At 38.0% G+C, this 21,563-nt stretch overlaps 1 protein-coding gene across 27 annotated transcripts in view; it reads left to right on the plus strand.

Moving 5' to 3' along the window:
- The window catches only part of PBRM1 (polybromo 1), a 106,737-nt gene that overhangs the window by 17,823 nt on the left and 67,351 nt on the right, over nucleotides 1-21,563 (plus strand). For all 27 annotated transcript variants that reach the window (XM_057555028.1, XM_057555022.1, XM_057555040.1 and 24 more), the window contains 8 exons: nucleotides 84-227; nucleotides 2,541-2,657; nucleotides 6,378-6,446; nucleotides 7,455-7,553; nucleotides 11,226-11,311; nucleotides 14,580-14,675; nucleotides 15,294-15,385; nucleotides 21,302-21,515. In XM_057555028.1, the coding sequence (XP_057411011.1) occupies nucleotides 84-227; nucleotides 2,541-2,657; nucleotides 6,378-6,446; nucleotides 7,455-7,553; nucleotides 11,226-11,311; nucleotides 14,580-14,675; nucleotides 15,294-15,385; nucleotides 21,302-21,515 (917 nt within the window). The remainder of the gene's footprint in view (nucleotides 1-83; nucleotides 228-2,540; nucleotides 2,658-6,377; nucleotides 6,447-7,454; nucleotides 7,554-11,225; nucleotides 11,312-14,579; nucleotides 14,676-15,293; nucleotides 15,386-21,301; nucleotides 21,516-21,563) is intronic.

Below are 21,563 nucleotides of genomic sequence, written 5' to 3' on the forward strand. Positions count from 1 at the left end.
TTCTTAGTGTATTAGTAATAATTAGCCTTTATCATAAAATACTAAAGTGATTTTTTTTTTCTCTTCTCCTTGCTAATGTACAGCCAGATTCTCCTGAATATAAAGCTGCTTGCAAACTCTGGGATTTGTACCTTCGAACAAGAAATGAGTTTGTTCAGAAAGGAGAAGCAGATGATGAAGATGATGATGAAGATGGGCAAGACAATCAAGGCACAGTGACCGAAGGAGTAAGTGTGCCACTGGAATAGGTGATAGATATGCTACTGGGAGGTGGACGAGGCCCCTGCCTGTGATTTCTCTTGGCCACTGTGGGCAGGTGGGCTTTCTGTGCAGTTGTGTTGGTAAGTGGGAGGGTAAAGGGACACGCAACCAGAGAGCCCCACTCCAGTTACAAGGGATCCTAGGACATCCTGCACTACATGTAACATGCATGGTTGCTTTCATGAATTGCTCTTACGTTAATGCATATTTCCTGCTCACTTTTAAAGAGAATCTTCATATTATCAAGGACTGGTCCAATATTGCTATATTGAGATATTTTGTAAGGGTAGGCAGTGTTGTGATTGAAAGTTGGAAAGTTGATGGAGTCACTTTAGTTAGGAATATTTTTATGGGTTAGGCTGGTTCCTAGAACATGCCAGGTGTGTTCCTGCCTCTGGAATTTTGCAGTTGCTCTTACTTCTGCTTCCTTTGACTCTGCCTGTGACTATGTCTTCTGCATTATTCTAACATCACTTAAAATAATGTAAACTGGGAGAAGACTTTCCTAACCACTCTGTCAGATTGTTTGCTCTGTGCTCCTCCTTTTCAATCATCACATCACTCTGTTCTGTGATCTATAAGTTTTATCACTATATGTGAAATAACGTATTTAGAATTAGTTTATGTGTTTACTTTCTGTCTTCCTCAAGTAAAATGATAGCTCCACAAAAGGTATCACCTTGTTCACCTATTCTGGCATCTAGACTCTGCCCAACATGTAGGTACTGAAAAATACTTGCTGAATGAACACACATGTTTAAAAAGAGAAAAAAGAACAGTAAAAGGAATTGCATCTCTCTTCTGCAACTAAATAGTAAGACACCCAAAGAATAAGTTATGTGAATGCATTCATACTCCCTGCTCCCTTTGTCATCTGCAACATTTTTCCAAAGTAGCTGGTTGGGTTGGGAGAAGAGGAATCTTGGCCGCAGGACATAACTCACCTCTTTGAAGCTTACTCTGTGGTGTCATGTTTTAACTAGTAAGTAAATGACTTAAATACGAGTATTTTCGTCTGCTTTCATCAGTGTTATCTTGGTTCTTCTCTAAGCTTAGGTGGTTGGGGAGTCTCAGCTAATCACATATCTTATATGTTAAATATTTATTGCGTGTCTGTTTGCCAGGTGCTGTGCTGGTAGGTTCAAGAGATGTCAGTACCCTCTCTCTGGGCCTAATGTTGGACTTTAAAATTGAGACTTTACTAAATAAGACTTCTGTTGGATTAGGACAAAAATATTAGTGCTTTTATGATTTAAACCAGAATTAACCATTAATCTTTACTTTATATGCCCAAAACATGGTTTGGACTTAAAGTACTATTTAATATAAACCTTGACTGAGACATCCCATTTCTGACTGTAGAACAGGGGTCCATGGCCTGTTAGGAACCGGGCCGCACAGCAGGAGGTGAGCGGCAGGCGAGCGAGCGAAGCTTCCATCTGCCGCTCCCCATTGCTCTCTTTACCGCCTGAGCCATCCTCTGCATTGCTCGCATTACCGCCTGACCACCCACCCCCCCATCCGTGGAAAAATTTTCTTCCACGAAACCAGTCCCTGGGGCCAGAAACCTTGGGGACTGCTGCTGTAGAAACTGGCTTCAGACTTAGACCCTCCCTGGCCACCTACTCTTTGGGACATATCTTTTCCCATATTGAAACAGTGACTAAGGTAGGAGTAAGCCAGCCAGTGTGGAGAGCAGAAGTGATTGCATCAATTGGCTTAATCTCCATTCAATTTTGATATAACTTGAATTTGGTTGTTAGATCTGGCAGAGCACCCCATAGTTAAAAGTATGTAGTTCCAGAAGTATGTAGTTGTTCCACCAGAATACCAAGATTTCCGTAGACGTGAACAGCAGATACAGAAATGGCCAGGTATCATGGGGCACGTTTTCTCCATCTCAGTTACTCAGACCCTTGAAAGGTATGCATTTCCATCATTTCACACATATGGCACTTTAACTTCACTGTTGCAGTGTTTGCTGTGAATAGAGTTCAGTAAAAGGACCCGATTCAAAGGATTTAGTTACTGAAATAATATGAGTGGCCTCATTAGTTTCAAATATGCTGTCCTGGGAGTGTAACCCCTCATGACCAGCATCAGAGAATTTCTGTGGTATTCTTGAAAATTGTACTTAAAATAAGTATTGTTTAGAAGTTGCTCTTTTGAATTAACTTTAAAATTTTAGAAGCTGTTTAATATCAGCATTTATTTTTGGATTTCTCTCACAAGGTACTTATTTCTTCCCTCTCTCATTCCTTACAACCGCCTCTTCCCAGTCTTCTCCAAGTTACTTGAAGGAGATCCTGGAGCAGCTTCTTGAAGCCATAGTTGTAGCCACAAATCCATCAGGACGTCTCATTAGCGAACTTTTTCAGAAACTGCCTTCTAAAGTGGTAAGTGATGCAGTTGAAGACAGGTGGATTAAAGTGTTTTTTGGTTTTTTTTTTTAAGTACTTCAGAAATTCTGTTAGTTCTAAGTATATAAAGTAAGGCTAATGCAAGGCATTGGAGATAGCCAAGAGATCCTCCTCATGGCCTCAGCAGTAAGCACATAGGATATGTTCTGTCATTTTACTTCAGCAAAAGGTTGTGGATTTTTTTTTAATTGTGTTTTTGTTTTGTTGATTGGTAATTCTTTTTGTTTCTTGTTTCTATGGTTGTAAAATATACAATAACATAAGATTTACCTTTTAACCATTTTAAGTGTATAGTTCAGTGGCATTAAGTACATTCATATTATTGTGCAACTATCACTACCATCCATCTCCAGAACTTTTTCATTTTCCTACCCATTAAACAATAACTCTCTACTTTTCCCTTCTGCCAGTCCCTGGAAACCACAGTTCTGCTTCTATGAATTTGACTACTCTAAGTACCTCATTTAAGAGGAATCATACAGTATTTGTTCTTTTGTGTCTGGCTTATTTCACTTAGCGTAGTATATTCACGGTTTATCCACGTTGTAGTATGTGTCAGGATTTCCTTCCTCTTTAAGGCTGAATCCATTGTATGTATATACCACATATTACTACTTTTTGTTTATCCATTCATTTGTTGATGGACATTTGGGTTGTTTCTAAGATTAGTAATTCTTAAATGATCAAATAGGGGAGGGGGGAGAAAAAGATAAAATAAGCAGCTAAACTAAACCCTTTATTTATAAAAGAGAAGCCACATTCTCTACTCAGGAGACAGAATGAGAGGAAGATAAATGAGTTCTTCCTCTCTTAGTTCTCTTTGATTGTCTGGTGATAAAGAAGAGAGAGAGACCTAATAAGTATTCTTCTACCCCAAAGAGGAAGAGGGTTTCTAGACCAATGAAACCCTTTAAAAGTGTTAGAACCCCTTGTGGCTTCACATCCAAGAAGCAATTAACATAGCTGAAGTTCCACTTTAGCCTTTGGAACTACAAAAATTTCTATGGCCTCTGCATTCTTATATTTCTAGATAAAGATATACTTTTAGAAGTTCTCCACTTGTTTAACTCCATTGTGACCATTTTCTTTTTTTATCTAACTCTTAAGGACAAGGACTGATGTATTTTCTTTTGTGTCCCTGCCACGTAATTGGAACCCAGCATGTCAGAGGTTTGCAAGAAGTGCTTGTTGACTGATGGGTAGCATGCAGCTTTACCCATCAGTCATCAACAAGACTAGTTATTTACAAGGTGACTAGCTGTAGGACAGTTACAACATTAGAAATAAAGCATCTCTGACCACTGCTGTCCTAAGCATGGATCTGATTAGAAAAATATAATGATTATATTGGTTATATATTTAAAATTTCAAGGAAAGAAAAAACCAGTAAGACAGTTCTTCAAAAATGAAACATAGAATTATCATATGATCCAGCAATTCTACTTTGGATATATACCCAAAAGAGTGTAAGCAAGGTCTCAAAGAGGTATTTGTACAACCATGTTCATAGCAGTATTATTCACAATAGCTGAAACATGGAAGCAACCCAGGTGTTCCTCTACATGTGAATGAATAAATAAAATGTAGTATATACACACAATGGAGTATTATTCAGCCTTTAAGAAGAATGAAATTCTGACCCATGCTGCGGTAAGAATGAACCCTGAACACATGCTAAGTGAAATAAGCCAGTCACAAAAGAAAAAATATTGTATGATTTCTCTTTTAGGAGGTACTTAGAGTAGCCAAATTCATAGAGAGAAAAAGTAAAATTGTGGTTTCTAGGGGATGACAGGAGGGGAAGGTGGATAGCTGTTGTTTAATGGGTATGGAGTTTCAGTTTGGGAAGATGAAAAGTTCTGGAGATGGGTGATGGTGATGGTTGTACAATAATGTGAATGTATTTAAAGCCACTGAACTGTATACTTAAAAAGGTTAAATGGTAAATTTTATGTATTTTTACCACAATAAAGAAATAAGAAAAGAGTACAGTCTTTACTCAGGATTTGTTCTTACTCTGCATGATAACAATCAGTAGTGATCAAGCCATCAAGGGTGAGCTGGATGACTAAAACATTACTACCCAGTTCCCCCGTTCTGGGAGGGTTTTCAGGGACACCATGCAGCAGGAGTTGATATGGGAAAGCAGATTCCCATTGGTCCCTTGGGGTGTGACAGTTTGAAAGACAACAAGGACTGAGACCTGGAAGGTCTTTCCTTTCCTTTCCTTTATAAATCTTTCCTGAGTGAGACTGGCTAAGTGGGAGAGGTAGATTGGGAATACCTGGGCCAACAGCTTGGTTTATGCTGTACCCTAGCCTGGGTGTCTCTGCCATAATTTGTCTTCTGAATTGTTTCTCAGAAGTAGAATTGTTGAAGAGAAGGGGCAGGCAAGGGGTTTGATCTAAGGAAGGAAAGGAGTAGGGTTAAGAAAATAGAGAGGGGTAAGCTGAGGGATCAGACGAAATGAGATCATCCCTTTAGCGCAGTAATTGAGTGAACGCTGTGGTCTCTTGTTGTTGTTGTTGTTTTTGTTTTTTGGGCTCCAAGGATTTGAACAGGTAGGAAGAGCCTGAAGAGCACAGTCTGACTTCCCTCGACACTTGTCCCCCACTGAAAAGACCAACTTTTGATTTTTGGTTGACTTCAATTATTTTCTCCAAGGAATAAAACCTGTAGGAAAGACTCAGGGCAGTGAATGAACTCCAGCCTTTGTGAAACCCTTTGAGTATATTCTTCTAACATGTTTAACTCTTTTTCTTTTGTTGAGCTATAATATTTGATAAGAAATCAGAAATTGTTTATAATTTTGCTTTGATTCTTTAATGTATTTTCATTGAAAATGTGTTTTATTTTGAAAAAAATTATTTTGACTGAGATAAGTAGAAGCATTAAGTTAGACATGAAGCTAACAAATCTTGCAACCTGACTTCTTGTAGATTCTTTTTTTTTTTTTTAATTTATTTATTTATTTTAATTTATTTATTTATGGCTGTGTTGGGTCTTCGTTTCTGTGCGAGGGCGTTCTCTAGCTGTGGCAAGTGGGGGCCACTCTTCATCGCGGTGCGCGGGCCTCTCACTATCGCGGCCCCTCCCATTGCGGAGCACAGGCTCCAGACGCGCAGGCTCAGTAATTGTGGCTCACGGGCCCAGTTGCTCTGCGGCATGCGGGATCCTCCCAGACCAGGGCTCGAACCCGTGTCCGCTGCATTGGCAGGCAGATTCTCAACCACTGCGCCACCAGGGAAGCCCTTCTTGTAGATTCTTACTATTTTATATGAAATAGGATATAATTGTGCTATTTAGATTGCTAAATTAAAAGAGATTATAATAAGCCCTTCAGAAACGTTCTTTTGCTTCATTTCCTGGCATAGATATCTTGGGATCTTAAATTTAAAATTGTGCGATCTGTGAATTCAGAAAATTTAAAAACATTAAATTGTGGTGTATTAGTTATATAATGAAAATTACCAAATACTAACTGTAAAGTCCTACAACATGCTGTTGGGTATCTCATGAAGCTTGTAAAAATCAAATGCTTTCTGCTTCAAATATAACAAAATGCTGTATAACTGTGTCTTTAGCCTTAATCTCACAAAGCTGCTCAATTGATTAACAGATAGTCAGTATACTTCCTTGTTTTCTCATTAGCTGGATACTTTAACTTATTAAGCATGATTGGGTTTTGTCTTCCAGCAATATCCAGACTATTATGCAATAATTAAGGAGCCTATAGACCTCAAGACCATTGCCCAGAGGATACAGGTATGAAGGTGACCATATGTAAAAATAACATCATTTAGGGCAGATTGGCCTGTGGTCATTTTTTAGGGCCTTTTAAAAAAACAGAGAAGCAGGTATCTCTATAAGGAGTTACTAGCAATATAATGTAAACAAATTAGAGATGTTACTGAGTATAGCATTGGAGGAGTAAACTCAGCGTTCCCTTTTGCATTTTTTTCTGTAAGAAGGAAAGGAAAATTTTCATTGGCATAGTAAATCTTGACCTTAGGACAAAAATAAAAGCGCATTGGTCATCGCCATTTCTGATTGTGAAAGGTACATTGGGAACAAAAGCTTTGTTGTTTATTTTTATTTGCTTCCAAATAGTTTTAGGATATCTCAGAGTAAAAGTTACCTACAACAGACATTAAGAGTGTAAGGTTAGTGAAAATAGAGACTTTGTTCTCTTTGAGTGCCCCCCTACCTGTGTCTTCAGCAGTAATAGCAGCAAGTAACACTCACCTAGATAGAATTCCTATGTGTTAGCTAATTAATTCTTATAACATCTCTATGAGGTAGATACTGTTATTATTCCCATTTTACAAATAAGAAAACTGAAGCACAGAGATGGTAAGTCACTTGCCTGAGTCATCAACTAATGAGCAAAGTTAGGATTTGAATCCAGTCTGGCTCCAAAGTCTATACTCTTTAATGAGTTAGTATTCTTGAAGCATTTAGAACAGTGGTTGGCACAGTAAACACTATATGTTTGCTTAATAAAACAACTTTTACCTTTTTTGATTTTTTAAAAAGTATAAGTTGTTTTTATGAGAATAGTGTAGCTCTGGTTTTGTTACCTATCTCAAAAACTTTTTTGTAAATGGACCATAGTAATAGTTTATAAAAGAGAAGATGACTTTATATATTGTTCACACGTGTACTTTCCAATGAAGTCTTAGAATATGGTGACGGTTTAAAATTACGTAGAGTTTTTTTTTTTAAAGGTCATGTTGCTTAAGAGGAACTGCTGTATTTTGTTGTTTACTATAGAATGGAAGCTACAAGAGTGTTCATGCAATGGCCAAAGATATAGATCTCCTAGCAAAAAATGCCAAAACTTATAATGAGCCTGGTTCTCAAGTATTCAAGGTTAGTTTTGTTGTTGTTGCTTTCATTGATAAGAGTAGAGACCAATATTTTTATATAACAACTTTATTGAAATAAAATTCACATACCATACATTTTACCCAAAGTGTATAATTTAATGGCTTTTAGTATATTCACCAAGTTGTGTAGCCATCACCACAATGAATTAGCAGTCACTCTTCATTTCCTCCCAACCTCCCTAACCCTAGGCAACCACCAGTCTACTTTCTGTCTCTGTGAATTTGCCTATTCTCAACATTTCATAAAAATGGAATTACACAATTTGTGGTCCTTTGTGACTGGCTTCTTTCACTTAGCATCGTGGTTTCAAGGTATTCATTTTGTAGCCTGTATTTCTTTTTATTTCCAAATAGTATTCGATTAAATGTATATATCATGTTTCATTTACCCGTTCATCAGTTGCTAGGCATTGGGTTGCTTCCACTTTTGGGCTATTATAAATAATGCTGCTATGAGCATTCATGTGTAAGTTTTTTTTTGTTTAAATAAATTTATTTATTTTATTTATTTATTTTTGACTGTGTTGGGTCTTTGTTGCTGCGCATGGGCTTTTTCTTTTTTTTTATTTTTTATTTTTTATTTATTTATTCATTTATTTATTTGTTTATGGCTGCGTTGGGTCTTCGTTGCTGTGCACAGGCTTTCTCTAGTTGCGGCGAGCGGGGGCTACTCTTCTTTTTGGTGCGTGGGCTTCTCATTGCTGTGGCCTCTCTTGTTGCAGAGCACCGGCGCTAGGCATGCAGGCTCTAGAGCGCAGGCTCAGTAGTTGTGGCACACGGGCTTAGTTGCTCCGTGGCATGTGGAATCTTCCCCGAGCAGGGCTCGAACCCGTGTCCCCTGTGTTGGCAGGCAGATTCTTAACCACTGCGCCACCAGGGAAGTCCACATGGGCTTTTTCTAATTGCGGCGAGCAGGGGCTACTCTTCGTTGTGGTGCTCAGGCTTCTCATTGTGGTGGCTTCTCTTGTTGCGGAGCACGGGCTCTAGGCACACGGGCTTCAGTAGTTGTGGCTCGCGAGCTCTAGAGCACAGGCTCAGTGGTTGTGGCGCATGGGCTTAGTTGCTCCGTGGCATGTGGGATCTTCCCGGACCAGGGCTCGAACCCGTGTCCCCTGCATTGGCAGGCGGATTCTCAACCACTGTGCCAGCAGGGAAGCCCCATGTCTAAGTTTTTATGTAGACATATATTTTTATTTTTATTGAATACATACCTGAGAATGGAATTGCTGGGCCACATGGTAACTATATTTTTAACTTTTTTGAGGAACCACCAAATTGTTGTGTTTTTGTTTTTTTGTTTTGTTTTTTTTTGGCTGCGTTGGGTCTTCGTTGCTGCACTCGGGCTTTCTCCAGTTGTGGCAAGCGGGGGCTACTCTTCATTGCGGTGTGTGGGCTTCTCTTGTTGTGGAGCACGGGCTCTAGGCACGCGGGCTTCAGTAGTTGAGGCACGCAGGCTCAGTAGTTGCGGCACGTGGGCTCTAGGGTGCGTGGGCTCAGTAGTTTTGGCTCACGGGGTCTAGAGCGCAGGCTCAGTAGTTGTGGCGCACGGGCTTAGTTGCTCCGCGGCATGTGGGATCTTCCCAGACCAGGGCTCAAACCTTTGTCCCCTGCATTGGCAGGCGGATCCTTAACCACTGCGCCACCAGGGAAGTCCCCACCAAATTGTTTTTCAAGCCACTGCACCAACATTCCCACTAGCAATGTGCAAGTGTAATTTCTCTACATCCTCACCAATGCTTGTTTCTATTTTTGGTTTTGTTTTTATTATAACCATTCTAGTGGGTATGAAGTACTATCTCATTATGGTTTTGATTAGCATTTTTTTTTTTTTTTGGCCATGCCTTGCAGCTTGCGTGACCTCAGTTCCCCCACCAGGGGTTGAACTCAGGCCATGACAGTGAAAGCCCGGAATCCTAACCGCTAGGCCACCAGGGAACTCCCTGATTAGCATTTTCTAATGATTAGTGATGTTGAACATCTTTTCATGTGCATATTGGCCATTCATATGTCTTCTTTAAAAAAAAAAAGTCTGTTGAGATCTTTAGCCCATTTTTTAATTGGGTTATCTGTCTTTTAATAAAAAGTTGAGTTGTTAGAGTACTTTACATAGTCTGGACATTAGACCAGACATATGATTTACAAGTATTTTCTCCCATTCTATGGATCGTCTTTTCATTTTCATGATAGTATCCTTTGCTGCACAAAAGTTTTTAATTTTGCGAATTCCCTGGCAGTCCAGTGGTTAGGACACTGTGCTTCCACTGCAGGGGGCACGGGATTCATCCCTGGTCGGGAAACTAAGATCCCTCATGCTGAGTGGTGCAGCAAAAAAAAAAAAAAGTCTTTAATTTTAATAAAGTATTTAATTTTGGTTCAGTCCAATTTGTCTGTTTTTTCTTAGGTTGCGTGTGCTTTTACCGTCTTATCTAAGAAACCATTACCTAATCCAAGGCTGCAAAGATTTACACCTACGTTTTCTTCTAAGAATTTTATAGTTTAGCTCTTACATTTAGATCTTTGAGCCATTTTGAATTAATTTTTATATACATGAGGTAGGCGTGAGGTAGGAGTCCACATTCCTTTGCCATGGGGTATTCATTTGTCCCAGCGCCTTATGTTGAAAAGACTATTCTTTCCCCATTGAATTGTCTTGGCAACCCTGTTGAAAATCAGTTGACTCTAGATGTATGGGTTTATTTCTGGATTCTTGGTTCTAATCCATTCATCTGTATGTCTTTCTCTGTGCCAGACAAGGTTTATTTTTGATTCACTTTGTAGTTAAATATTGATGTAGTCCCTGCATTTAAACCTCACTGATATAAAAATCAATCTATGTAGTATATAGTACACAATGTAAAATGGCTATTTCATTGCTTTGCAATTCTCTCCTAGAAGTTTTGTAGTCCTTCTACATAATGAACTGTAATGACAGTTGCTTGTAGAAATTTCTAGAATTAATAATATATCATTGGGAACTTAGCAAAGGATGGTCAGAAAATCTTTTGGGAGTAAAATCATTTAGATTTACAGAATGCTGATTCAGTTTCTTTTGGTAGTTAATTTTAACTTTTATGTTGCATCTTTTTAAGAAACTTTGAGTGGAAATCAGGAATGAAATCCTCGTATTCTTAATCCTTGATAGGACATTTTAATAGTGTAGTACCAATTGTTTGTTGATGCAGTTAAGAATTTTACTTCTTGGTCTGATTAATTTTCCTAAACTAAATTTTGGAGAGAAGGGAAACTTGGATTTGATATATGCTGTTAATTTAAGCAAGTATATTCATCCTAAATTTACATGCCTTATCTTTAATCTTAGAAGTGTACCTTTGTTTCAGTTTTAAGGTTAGTGTACACAGGTAGAGTTCATTGTATTTTCACCCCTGTTTTTCCCTGTTTCCTGTTCGGCATTAGGTCTTTGTCTCTTACCTGACTAATTGTGAAAGATCTAGGTGGCTTTTCAACTTGTATTTAATTATGGAGATGTTTTGGAGGCTTGTGGTAAGGTTAGAGGATGCAGCTTTCTGGATATTGAATGGAAGTCTACTCCAGATGGAAGGAGTGCCATAGAAAGTGTCCAGTACATGATTGCGGGCATTTTAAACTGCCCGTTTTCTCTATACTTTTTCTAAGCCAAGTAATTTTATCTTAACAGGATGCAAATTCTATTAAGAAAATATTTTATATGAAAAAGGCAGAAATTGAACATCATGAAATGACTAAATCAAGCCTTCGGATGAGGTAGGTTAAAAAAATGTCTAAAATCCTTGTACCTTTATTATTTGCCAAATTTTCTCAGTATAGTGGAAAATAAGATGCATGTTGCATTTCAAGATTCTATTTACAGTTGATAATATGATTCTGAAGAGAGTAGTGTTAACTCTTACCCAGTCCCTTCATTGCAGCTGAAGGGCTTTATTTAAAAAGAAACAATTTTTAAGACTTAACACTGCTGTATACTTTTATTGCCTTATACAAATACATATATATTGTATATCATATTATGTATAATGTATATTAAACATATAACGTGTACTATATAAATATATGTACAGGCATACCTTGGAGATACTGCAGGTTCATTTCCAGACTACTGCAATAAAGTGAATATCACACTAAAGTGAATCACACAATTTTTTGGTTTCCCAGTGCATATAAAAGTTATATGCACAGTATACTGTAGTTAAGTGTGCAGTAGCATTAGGTCTAAAAAAACAGTGTATATGCCTTAATTTAAAAACACTTTATTGCTTAAAAATGCTAACCATCGTCTGAGCCTTCAGCAAGTTGTAGTCTTTCTGCTGGTGGAGGGTCTTGCCTCTGTTAATGCTGCTGACTGGTCAGGGTGGTGGTTGCTGAAGGCTGGGGTGACCGTGGCAGTTTCCTAAAACAAGACAGCAATGACATTTGCCCCATCAGTTCTCTCTTCTTTTCACTAATGATTTCTCTGTAGCATGCGATGCTGTTTGATAGCGTTTTACCCACAGAACTTCTTTCAAAAGTGGAGTCAGTCCTCTCAAATCCTGACGCTGCTTTATCAACTAAGTTTATGTAATATTCTAAATACTTTGTTATTGTTTCAACAATCTTCATAGCATCTTCACCAGGGGTAGATTCCGTCTCAAGAAACTACTTTCTCTACTCATCCATACGAAGCAACGTCCTCAACTGTTGAAGTTTTATCATGAGATTGTAGCAGTTCAGTCACATCTTCAGGCTCTACTTCTAATTCTAGTTCTCTTGCTGTTTCCACCCCATCTGTAGTTTAAAGTCTTAAACCCCTCAAAGTCACCCATGAGGGTTGGAACCCACTTCTTCTAAACTTCTGTTAATGTTCATGTTCTTTCCATTAATCACAAGTGTTCTTAATGACATCTGGAATAATGAATCCTTTCCAGAAAGTTTTCAATTGAATTTGCCCAGATCCATCAGAGGAATCACTGTCTGTGGCAGCTGTAGCCTTACGAAATGTATTTCTTAAATAATAAGACTTGAAAGTCGAAATTACTCCTTGGTCCCCGGGCTACAGAATGGATGTTGTGTCAGCAGACATGAAAACAACACAAATCTCGTGTATCTCCATTAGAGCTCTTGGGTGACCGGGTACATTTTCAGTGAGCAGTACTATTTTCCAGATCTTTCTTTCTGAGCAGTAGGTCTCAACAGCAGGCTTAAAATATTCAGTAAACCATGTTGTAAACAGATGTGCTGTCATCCAGGCTTTGTTGTTCCATTTGTTGAGCACACGCAGAGTAGATTTAGCATAATTCTTAAGGGCCCTAGGATTTTTCAGAATAGTAAATGAGCACTGGCTTCAGCTTAAAGTCATCAGCTACATTAGCCCTAACAAGAGAGTCAGCCTGTCCTTTGAAACTTTGAAACCAGACATTGACTTCTCCTCTCTAGTTGTGAAAGCCTTGGATGGCATCTTCTGCCATGATAAGTATGTTTCGTCTACACTGAAAATCTGTTGTTTAGTTATAGCTACTTTTATTAATAATCTTAGCTAGATCTTCTGGATAACTTGCTGCAGCTTCTATATCACTACTTGCTGCTGCACCTTGCACTTTTATAGAGATGACTTCTTTCCTTAAACCTCATGAACCAAACTCTGCTAGCTTCAGACTTTGATTCTGCAGTTTCCTCACCTCTCTCAGCCTTCATAAAATTGAAGAGAGTTAGGGCCTTGCTCTGGATTAGGCATTGGCTTAAGGGAATGTTGTAGATGGTTTGACCTTCTATCTAACAGTTTCTTCATATCAGCAATAAGGCTGTTTTACTGTGCTATCATTCCTGTGTTCACTGGAGTAGCAATTTTAATTTCCTTCAAGAACTTTTCCTTTGCTTTCGTAACTTGGCTAACTGGTGCAAGAGGCCTAGTTTCCAGCCTGTCTCAACTTTCAACATGCCTTCCTCACTGAGGTTAATCATTTGTAGCTTTTGATTGAAACCGAGAAACATGCAACTCTTACTTTCCCTTGAATGCTTAGAGGCCAGTGTAGTGTTATTAATTGGCCTAATTTCAGCATTGTTGTGTCCCAGGAAATAGGGAGGCCTGAGGAGAGGGAGAAAGAGGAGGGAATAGCTGGTCGGTGGAGCAGTCAGAACACACACAACATTTATTAAGTTTGCTGTCTCATATGGGTGTGGTTCATGGTACCCCAAAATAATTACAATAGTAGCAACAGAGATCACTGATCACAGATCACCACAACAAATATAATAATAATGGAAAGGTTTGAGATATTGCAAGAATTACCAAAATGTGACACAGAGACGCGAAGTGAGCAAATGCTGTTGTAAAAATGGTGCCGAAAGACTTGCTTGATTCAGAGTTGCCACAAACCTTTAATTTGTAAAAAATGCAGTATCTGTGAAGTTTAATAAAGCAAAGCAAGATAAAACAATGTATGCCTGTAATATTACATTTGTATATGATGTATAGTAGTATATATTTATATTTGCAGTAAGAATATGGCCAGGTATCAGGAGATCTGAAGTCTCATCCTAGCTTACCTTGTGCTAGGACTGTGACTTTGAACAAGTCTTTTACTTCTGGGATTCCATTTCCTCCTACCTGAAATGGAAAGATTGAGTGGCTACTTTTGAAGCTTTCTTCTGACCCAGACATTTGCTGTGTTACTAAATCCTGTGGTCACTGTGGTGACCATAAGCTGTCTGGGATCAGCCCTGGTTTATCCTTTTCCACGGAGTCCCAGATTTTGGAGCAAAGCCTCCTGCACAGTAGAGGCTCGGAAATATTTGAGTTGTTTTGTTTGTTTTTTCTGCTGCGCCGTGTGGCATGTGGGATCTTAGTTCCCTGACCAGGGATGGAACCCGGGGTCCCTGCAGTGGAAGCGTGGAATATTAACCACTGGACCACCAGGGAAGTCCCTGAGTGTTTCTTTTTAAGAAAAGAAAAAGAAAATGGTTGTTTCCTTTTTGTTATTCAGCATTCTGATTTCAGCTGTCAGTTTTCTGAGTTTTTTTTAACCTTGTCTCTGGACAGGACTCCATCAAATTTGGCTGCAGCCAGGCTGACAGGTCCTTCGCACAGTAAAGGCAGCCTTGGTGAAGAGAGAAATCCCACTAACAAGTACTACCGGTGAGAGAGAGTGTGTTTAGTCTGAGAGCTGACCCGTGTTGATGAGGATAAGCATGCTAGCATTTTCTTGATGACTATCTTGAAGTAATATTTTTGGGTGTAGTTGGGTTATTATGAGAATTTGTTGTCAAATACCTTACTTAAAAGGCATAGTAGGCCTGACCTCACCTCTGAGAAAACACGTAAGCAGAAGTTGTTTGTCAGGTAGAGTTTAATATTACCAGTAAAATGTGAGGTAAAATGCTGAAAGATTTTGTGTTCATAATAGAATTTGTTTTCATTGTAAAATCTGAGCATATTTAGAATTAACCAGCAATTATGAATGAATCTTTATTTTTCATTAAAAAAGTAGTGCTGCATTTAAGTAAAAAACAAATTGCAAGTAGCCTGCTTTAGGCTTTCTACCACCACTCCCTCTTTTCTAAGAGAAAAAAATTAGGCATCTTGGTTAAGATTGATTGTGGGGAATATAAAAAGTACAAAGTAAATTGAGGAGGCAGTTGAATAGAAACTCTTTCTTTGATGTGAATGCCTTGTTAACAGTTCCTACTTCCTATAAAGTAACCAAATTATTATAACATCTTTCCCTGCCTTCTAATTGCTTGTTTTTCTTTGTAGTAATAAAAGAGCAGTCCAAGGGGGTCGTTTATCAGCAATTACCATGGCACTTCAGTATGGCTCAGAAAGTGAAGAGGATGCTGCTTTAGCTGGTAGGCATTAAGCTGTGACTAGTTAAGTGGTGTCTCAGTGGATCCTTCTGGTTAAGGAAAATTATAGTTATTTTGGTCTGGCTGGGAGTTTGTTTTTGGAGTACATACCTGTTTTGCTACATTTTAATTGCACTCTTGGTTGGCAAACTTATCAAGAGCTTATTACTACTTTATTTCGTGTTAAAGCATGTATCAAAGTAAATAAATACTTGTGCAAAATCCATTAGTTTGATAGCCTTAGCAGATTCTGGTTTCAGACCTATGATGATAGTGAGTGCTAGTGACACCATCAGGAAATCCCAGGGAGACATTCACATCATCTTAGACTTCCAGGCTTATATTTTCAGTAGACTATAATTTCTTCTCACCTAGAGCTTATGATCTAAAGATAGCTGTAAATTATGATCAGAGCAGCATTCTCATTTAAACAGGTGAAACAAAGGGCATTGGGCACTAGGAATCCGTGTAGAAGTACACAGTTCGTAAAATAGTAATAAAGAACAGCTGTAGAGGTATATTTGATTTCATTGTCTTTCTCCTAAGTGTGATATAATATTTTTTTATTTTACTGTAAATATTTTTTATATGTAGATATAAAATTCATTTTATGAAATTACTCTCTTGATTTTATAATCAGGTGTGACAAGAGATTTTTCTAGCTATGTCTTATTTTCTACTAAGTCTATGGAATTTCTTTTTTTTTAAATAAATTTATTTATTTATTTTTGATGGTGTTGGGTCTTTGTTGCTGCATTTGGGCTTTCTCTAGTTGTGGTGAGCGGGGGCTACTCTTCATTGTGGTGCTCGGACTTCTCATTGCAGTGGCTTCTCTTGTGGAGCACGGGCTCTAGGCGCGCGGGGGCTCAGTAGTTGTGGCTCGCAGGCTGTAGAGCGCAGCCTCAGTAGTTGTGGCACACAGGCTTAGTTGCTCCGCGGCATGTGAGATCTTCCTGGACCAGGGCTCGAACTCGTGTCCCCTGCATTGGCAGGCGGATTCTTAACCACTGTGCCACCAGGGAAGTCCCAAGTCTATAGAATTTCCTAATTACTCTAGACTGCTGGAGTATGAATTTAATTTTTTGACACTCATCTACAGAATTAAATTTTTTTTAACTTAAATCGGGCCTTATCAAAAAGTGAAAGAAAATTTATCTCTTCATTATCTTTGTTTTGTGCTAACTGTAAAAGTGACACACATGTTATGTTTAGGTTTCCTTCTAACATTTGGTTACTTCATTAACCTTATAGTAATATAACAAATTGAAGGAAGACCATACCACTTACAAAATTCTTAAAAAGCATTTATTGTTTTTTTTTTCTAATAAATAGTACCTTTGTCACAAGAGGATTCTTAATTTAGTAACCTCAGGTATTAAGAAAACAAAGTAGATGCCAACCAACTTTGTATGTAGTAGATCCTTCAGGCTATTATTCAGAACCTGTTTATCCTTAATTTAGTTGAGGTTTTAATATATTTGGTTTTCTACTTGCTGCTCCTGGAAACAACTTAGGGGTAGGTACAGTGAAAATAGCAAAGAAAGGATAGCTCATGATCTTGGAGCAACAAGAAAGAGCTGATGGAAAGAAGGCATAAGAATTCAAAGTGTGTCCTGGCCTCTTGAGGTGATTTGTTTTAGAGGCAAACCACACTGCATATCCCTAAGGGGGTGGAGAAGGAGGTGGAGAAGAGCACCCATCCACAGTCACTATAAGAAGAGGAATGAAGTGAGCAATAGAAAAAGAAAAAACAGATAAAGCTTGCAGTCTTCTCCCACCAACACAAAATAAGGCAAGAAGGCAAAAGGAAACATAGAAAAAGTGGGATAGAGAGAAACAACTCCAAAAATTATATCAGAAATCAGTGTTAGTGGCCTAAATTTTCCAATTAAGACAGTTCCAGATTGGATATTTAAAAAATCAGGTTCTATGCTAGTTACAAGAGATACATCTTCAATATAAAACTGTGTACTGGAAAGTTGAATGTCAAAGGATGGAAAAAGATACACCTGGCAAATAATAACCAAAGGGTAGTTACATTGACTTCTCTTAAAATGGACTTTCAAACAATGCATTTCCAAAGATAAAATGGATTCACCTTATAATGATAAAAGGTTTATCGCATGAGAAAGATAATTTATAAAAGGGCTCAAAATACATGAAACAAACAAATGGAACTTCTTGGAGAAAGTGAAAACATTGCCCTTAGAGTGGAAGCCTGCTTCTCTCAATTGCTAGATAAACAGCCAAAACAGTGAAGACAGAGAAGACATGAATACACTTCCTCACGAGTTTATTTGTTCCCTATTTCTGCTAAAACAAAACAAATTACCACAAATTTAACTGGCTTAAAACCACACAAATTTATTCTCTTCAGTTCTGGATGTCAGAAGTCTAAAATCAGGTTGTTGGCAGGCTAGTGTTCCTTCTGGAGGCTTTAGGGGATAATACACTTCCCTGCCTTTTCCAGTTTCTAGAGCTACCTGTATTCCATGGCCCCTTCCTCTCCATTTAGAACACAGCACTCCAATCTGCATCTGTCACCCCGTCTCCTTCCTCCTTTGGCCTTCTTGCCTGCCTTTCATAAAGACCCTTGTGATTATGTTTAGTGCCCAGAGATTAATCCAGGATAATCTCCCACACTCAAAATTCCTCTCAGTCATATCTGCAAAGGTTCTTTTGCCATATAAGGTAATATTCAAAGGTTCTGTGGATTAGGACATGGTTGTATGTGGGAACCTATCATTCAGCCTACCACAACAAGATGATTATAACAGACAAGTATTCTACAATTAGAGAATACATGTTCTTCCCTGGTTCACATGGAATATTACAAAAGTTGACCATGTACTTAGCCATGAAACAAATTTCAACAAATTTGAAAGATCGGGTATTATACAGACCATGTTTCTGAGCACAGTGCAGCTATGATAGCAACTAATAATGAAAAGATATTAATTTTTTAAAATATTTATTTATTTATTTTGGCTGCTCTGGGTCTTAGTTGCAGCACACGGATTTTCGCTACAGCATGCAGGCTTTTAGTTGTGGGATGCAGGCTCTTAGTTGTGGCATGCATGCATGCTAGTTCCCCGACCAGGGGTCGAACCCGGGCCCCTGCATTGGAAGCACAGAGTCTTATCGACTGGACCACCAGGGAAGTCCCAAAGATAAAATTTTTAAAAGGAGTAATTATAATAGAAGTTTAATTACTTGAAACTGAACAATAACAATAATGAAAATAATACATACCAAAACAGTGGGGGTGCAGTTACAGTGATACTTCAGAAGAAAATTTATAGGTCTGACTGCTTCTGTTGAGAAAGAAAAGCAGCTGAAAGTCAGTGAACTAATAAGCATCCAAGGTAAGTAAATAATAATAAGAGCAGAGATGTTAGAAAAAAGAATATAAAGAGCAGAAGTTAATTCATTAGAAAGGAAATCTATAATGGAAAACATAAAGTCAAAGTTTTTCTGTTATAGAGGTTAATAAAATAGGTAAATCTGTAGTGAGATTATCAAGAAAGAAACAGAAGGCACAAATAAAAAATATTAGGGGAAAGGGGGAGCATACACAGAAAACAAAAGAATGTAAGAACAGCATAATGCAAATAAATTTGAAAATTTAGATGAAATGGATAAATTCCTAGAAAATGATAAATGCCTAAAAACTGATTCAAGAATAAAAAGGCTGATTAGTTATATCACCATTAAAGAAATTAAATTACTAATTATAAACATTCCTGCATAGAAAACACCAGGTCAAACATTCAAGGAACAGAATTACACATAAACCTCAGCAGTGAATAAAATAGAGCTTCCCAATTCATTCTTTGAATCTGATATAAAACCAAAACTAAACAAAATATAAACACACTGTATCTAGCAGTATATATGAAAGATAATACATGATAACACAATTGGGTTTATTCCAGGAATACTAGGTTAGTTCAACATTAGAAAAAAGTATTATTCACTACATTGGTATATTAAAGGAGCAAAACAATACTATTGGCTTAGCAAATGCATTTGATTAATGCTTCAGTTCCCATTCATGATAAAAGCTTAGCAAACTAGGAATAGAAGGGGATCTTTCCTAACTTGATAAAGGGCATCTCCATATTCATTGGAGAAGTATTTGTAGCATTCCCCCTACCATAAGAAACAAAGTTAAGAATGTTGTTACCTCTTGGTCAAAGTACTAGCCAGCATACACTGATAACAGTGAAGTTATATGGATCAGAAAAGAAGGATTTATAAGGATTGCAGTTGATAGATTATTTTTTGAGTTTTCTAGTTAAAAAGCTACAGATAAATTATTAGAATTAATAAGAATAATAAAATGCTAATGTAAGATGATTATACAGAAATCTACTTCGGACTTCCCTGGTGGTCCAGTGGTTAAGAATCCGCCTCCCAATGTAGGGGACACGGGTTCAATCCCTGGTCCAGGAAGATCCCACATGCTGCAGGGCAACTAAGCCTGTGCGCCACAACTACTGAGCCCACGCGCCACAACTACCTAGCCCGCGTGCTCTAGAGCCCACACGCCACAACTACTGAGCCTGCCCGCCGCAACTACTGAAGCCCATGTGCTCCAGGGCCCGCATGCCGCAGCTACTGAGCCTGCGTGCTGCAACTGAAGCCTGCATGCCTAGAGCCCTGCTTCAGTTGCTTCAGCCCTGCAACTGAAGCCACTGCAATGAGAAGCCCGCACATCGCAATGAAGAGTAGCTCCAGCTCGCCGCTACTAGAGAAAAGCCTGTGCACAGCAACGAAGACCCAGCACAGCCAAAAAAAAGAAAAAAAATCTCCATTTCCGGAATCAGCCATAAAAAGAAAATGTAATTTTTTAAAAAGATATAGTTTACAGTAGCAATAAAACATATACCTAGGTTTAAATTCAATAAAAGATGTGCAAGAGCTTTATGAAAAGATTCGAGGTAATGGAGTCAGAAAACACTTCGTAGTTTCAGATTCTGTCTTTCCTTCTAGCTGCATGACTAAATCCAAATCCGTTCTCAACTGCTTTACAGGCTAGCTGACTTTGGCCAAGTCATCAGCTCCTCATGCCCAGTTTTCTCATTTGGAAAAGAAATGACAATACCTGTTCTGTGTGGTGATGTTAGGATTACCTGAGGGTGGTGCTTATCAAGCTCTTAATAAATAACTAAGTGCTTAAAAAGTGATTATCATACTTACCTGGGAGCACATAGTGATTTTGGTTATCCTGATCCATTAAGAAAAAATTTAAATCAGGTCATTATATACTGTTTGAGAGTTCAGAGAAATCAGCAATATATTTTGTATTTCTATAGAAGTGATTACATGTTTTGTTTTGGTGTTTTTATGATTAGCTTCTACCTAAAAATTTTCTCAATGAAGGAAAACATCATTCCTAAGGGATGCTATAGGTCAGTGGGGCAAAGTCAAAGAGACTTAAAACTAAATCAGATCTGTCAGTATCAGCCCCGTCTACATTTATACTATCCTAAGCTACATGCTGTCACTTTAGTTCTGAGATCTGAGAATGGCTACTTGCTCCTTTTCTTGTCCAAGCACACGTAAGCAAGGAGTCTCAGAAGATGGCAGAGAAACTATCTTGTAACCTTTTAAAGATGGTATAACTTTTACTATGTAACATTCTATTCTATTTCTGTGTAACATTTCTCTGAGTAAACATACAATTTTACTAAGCATTACTAACAGCATCTTTATGAAGCCTAGAGACTATTCTTTTAAAACAAGTATTCTCAAACATACATAGCATAATCTGGAAGGTTGTTAAACGAGCTTAAAAAAATGTTTGTTTCTTCCCCTTATAAATATATTTTTTAACATCTTTATTGGAGTATAATTGCTTTACAGTGTTGTGTTAGTTTCTGCTGTCCCTTTTAAATATCTTTTATGTCTTTGTAGCTGCACGTTATGAAGAAGGAGAGTCGGAAGCAGAGAGCATTACTTCATTTATGGATGTTTCAAATCCTTTTTATCAGCTTTACGACACAGTTAGGAGCTGCCGGAATAACCAAGGGCAGCTAATAGCTGAACCTTTTTTCCATTTGCCTTCAAAGAAAAAATACCCTGATTATTATCAGCAAATTAAAATGCCCATATCACTACAACAGATCAGGTACGATATCTTCTACATTACTCAGTATAAATCTATTTTCTTGTGATT

Source organism: Balaenoptera acutorostrata, chromosome 10 (assembly GCF_949987535.1).
Source record: "Balaenoptera acutorostrata chromosome 10, mBalAcu1.1, whole genome shotgun sequence".
NCBI classification, from domain to species: domain Eukaryota; kingdom Metazoa; phylum Chordata; class Mammalia; order Artiodactyla; family Balaenopteridae; genus Balaenoptera; species Balaenoptera acutorostrata.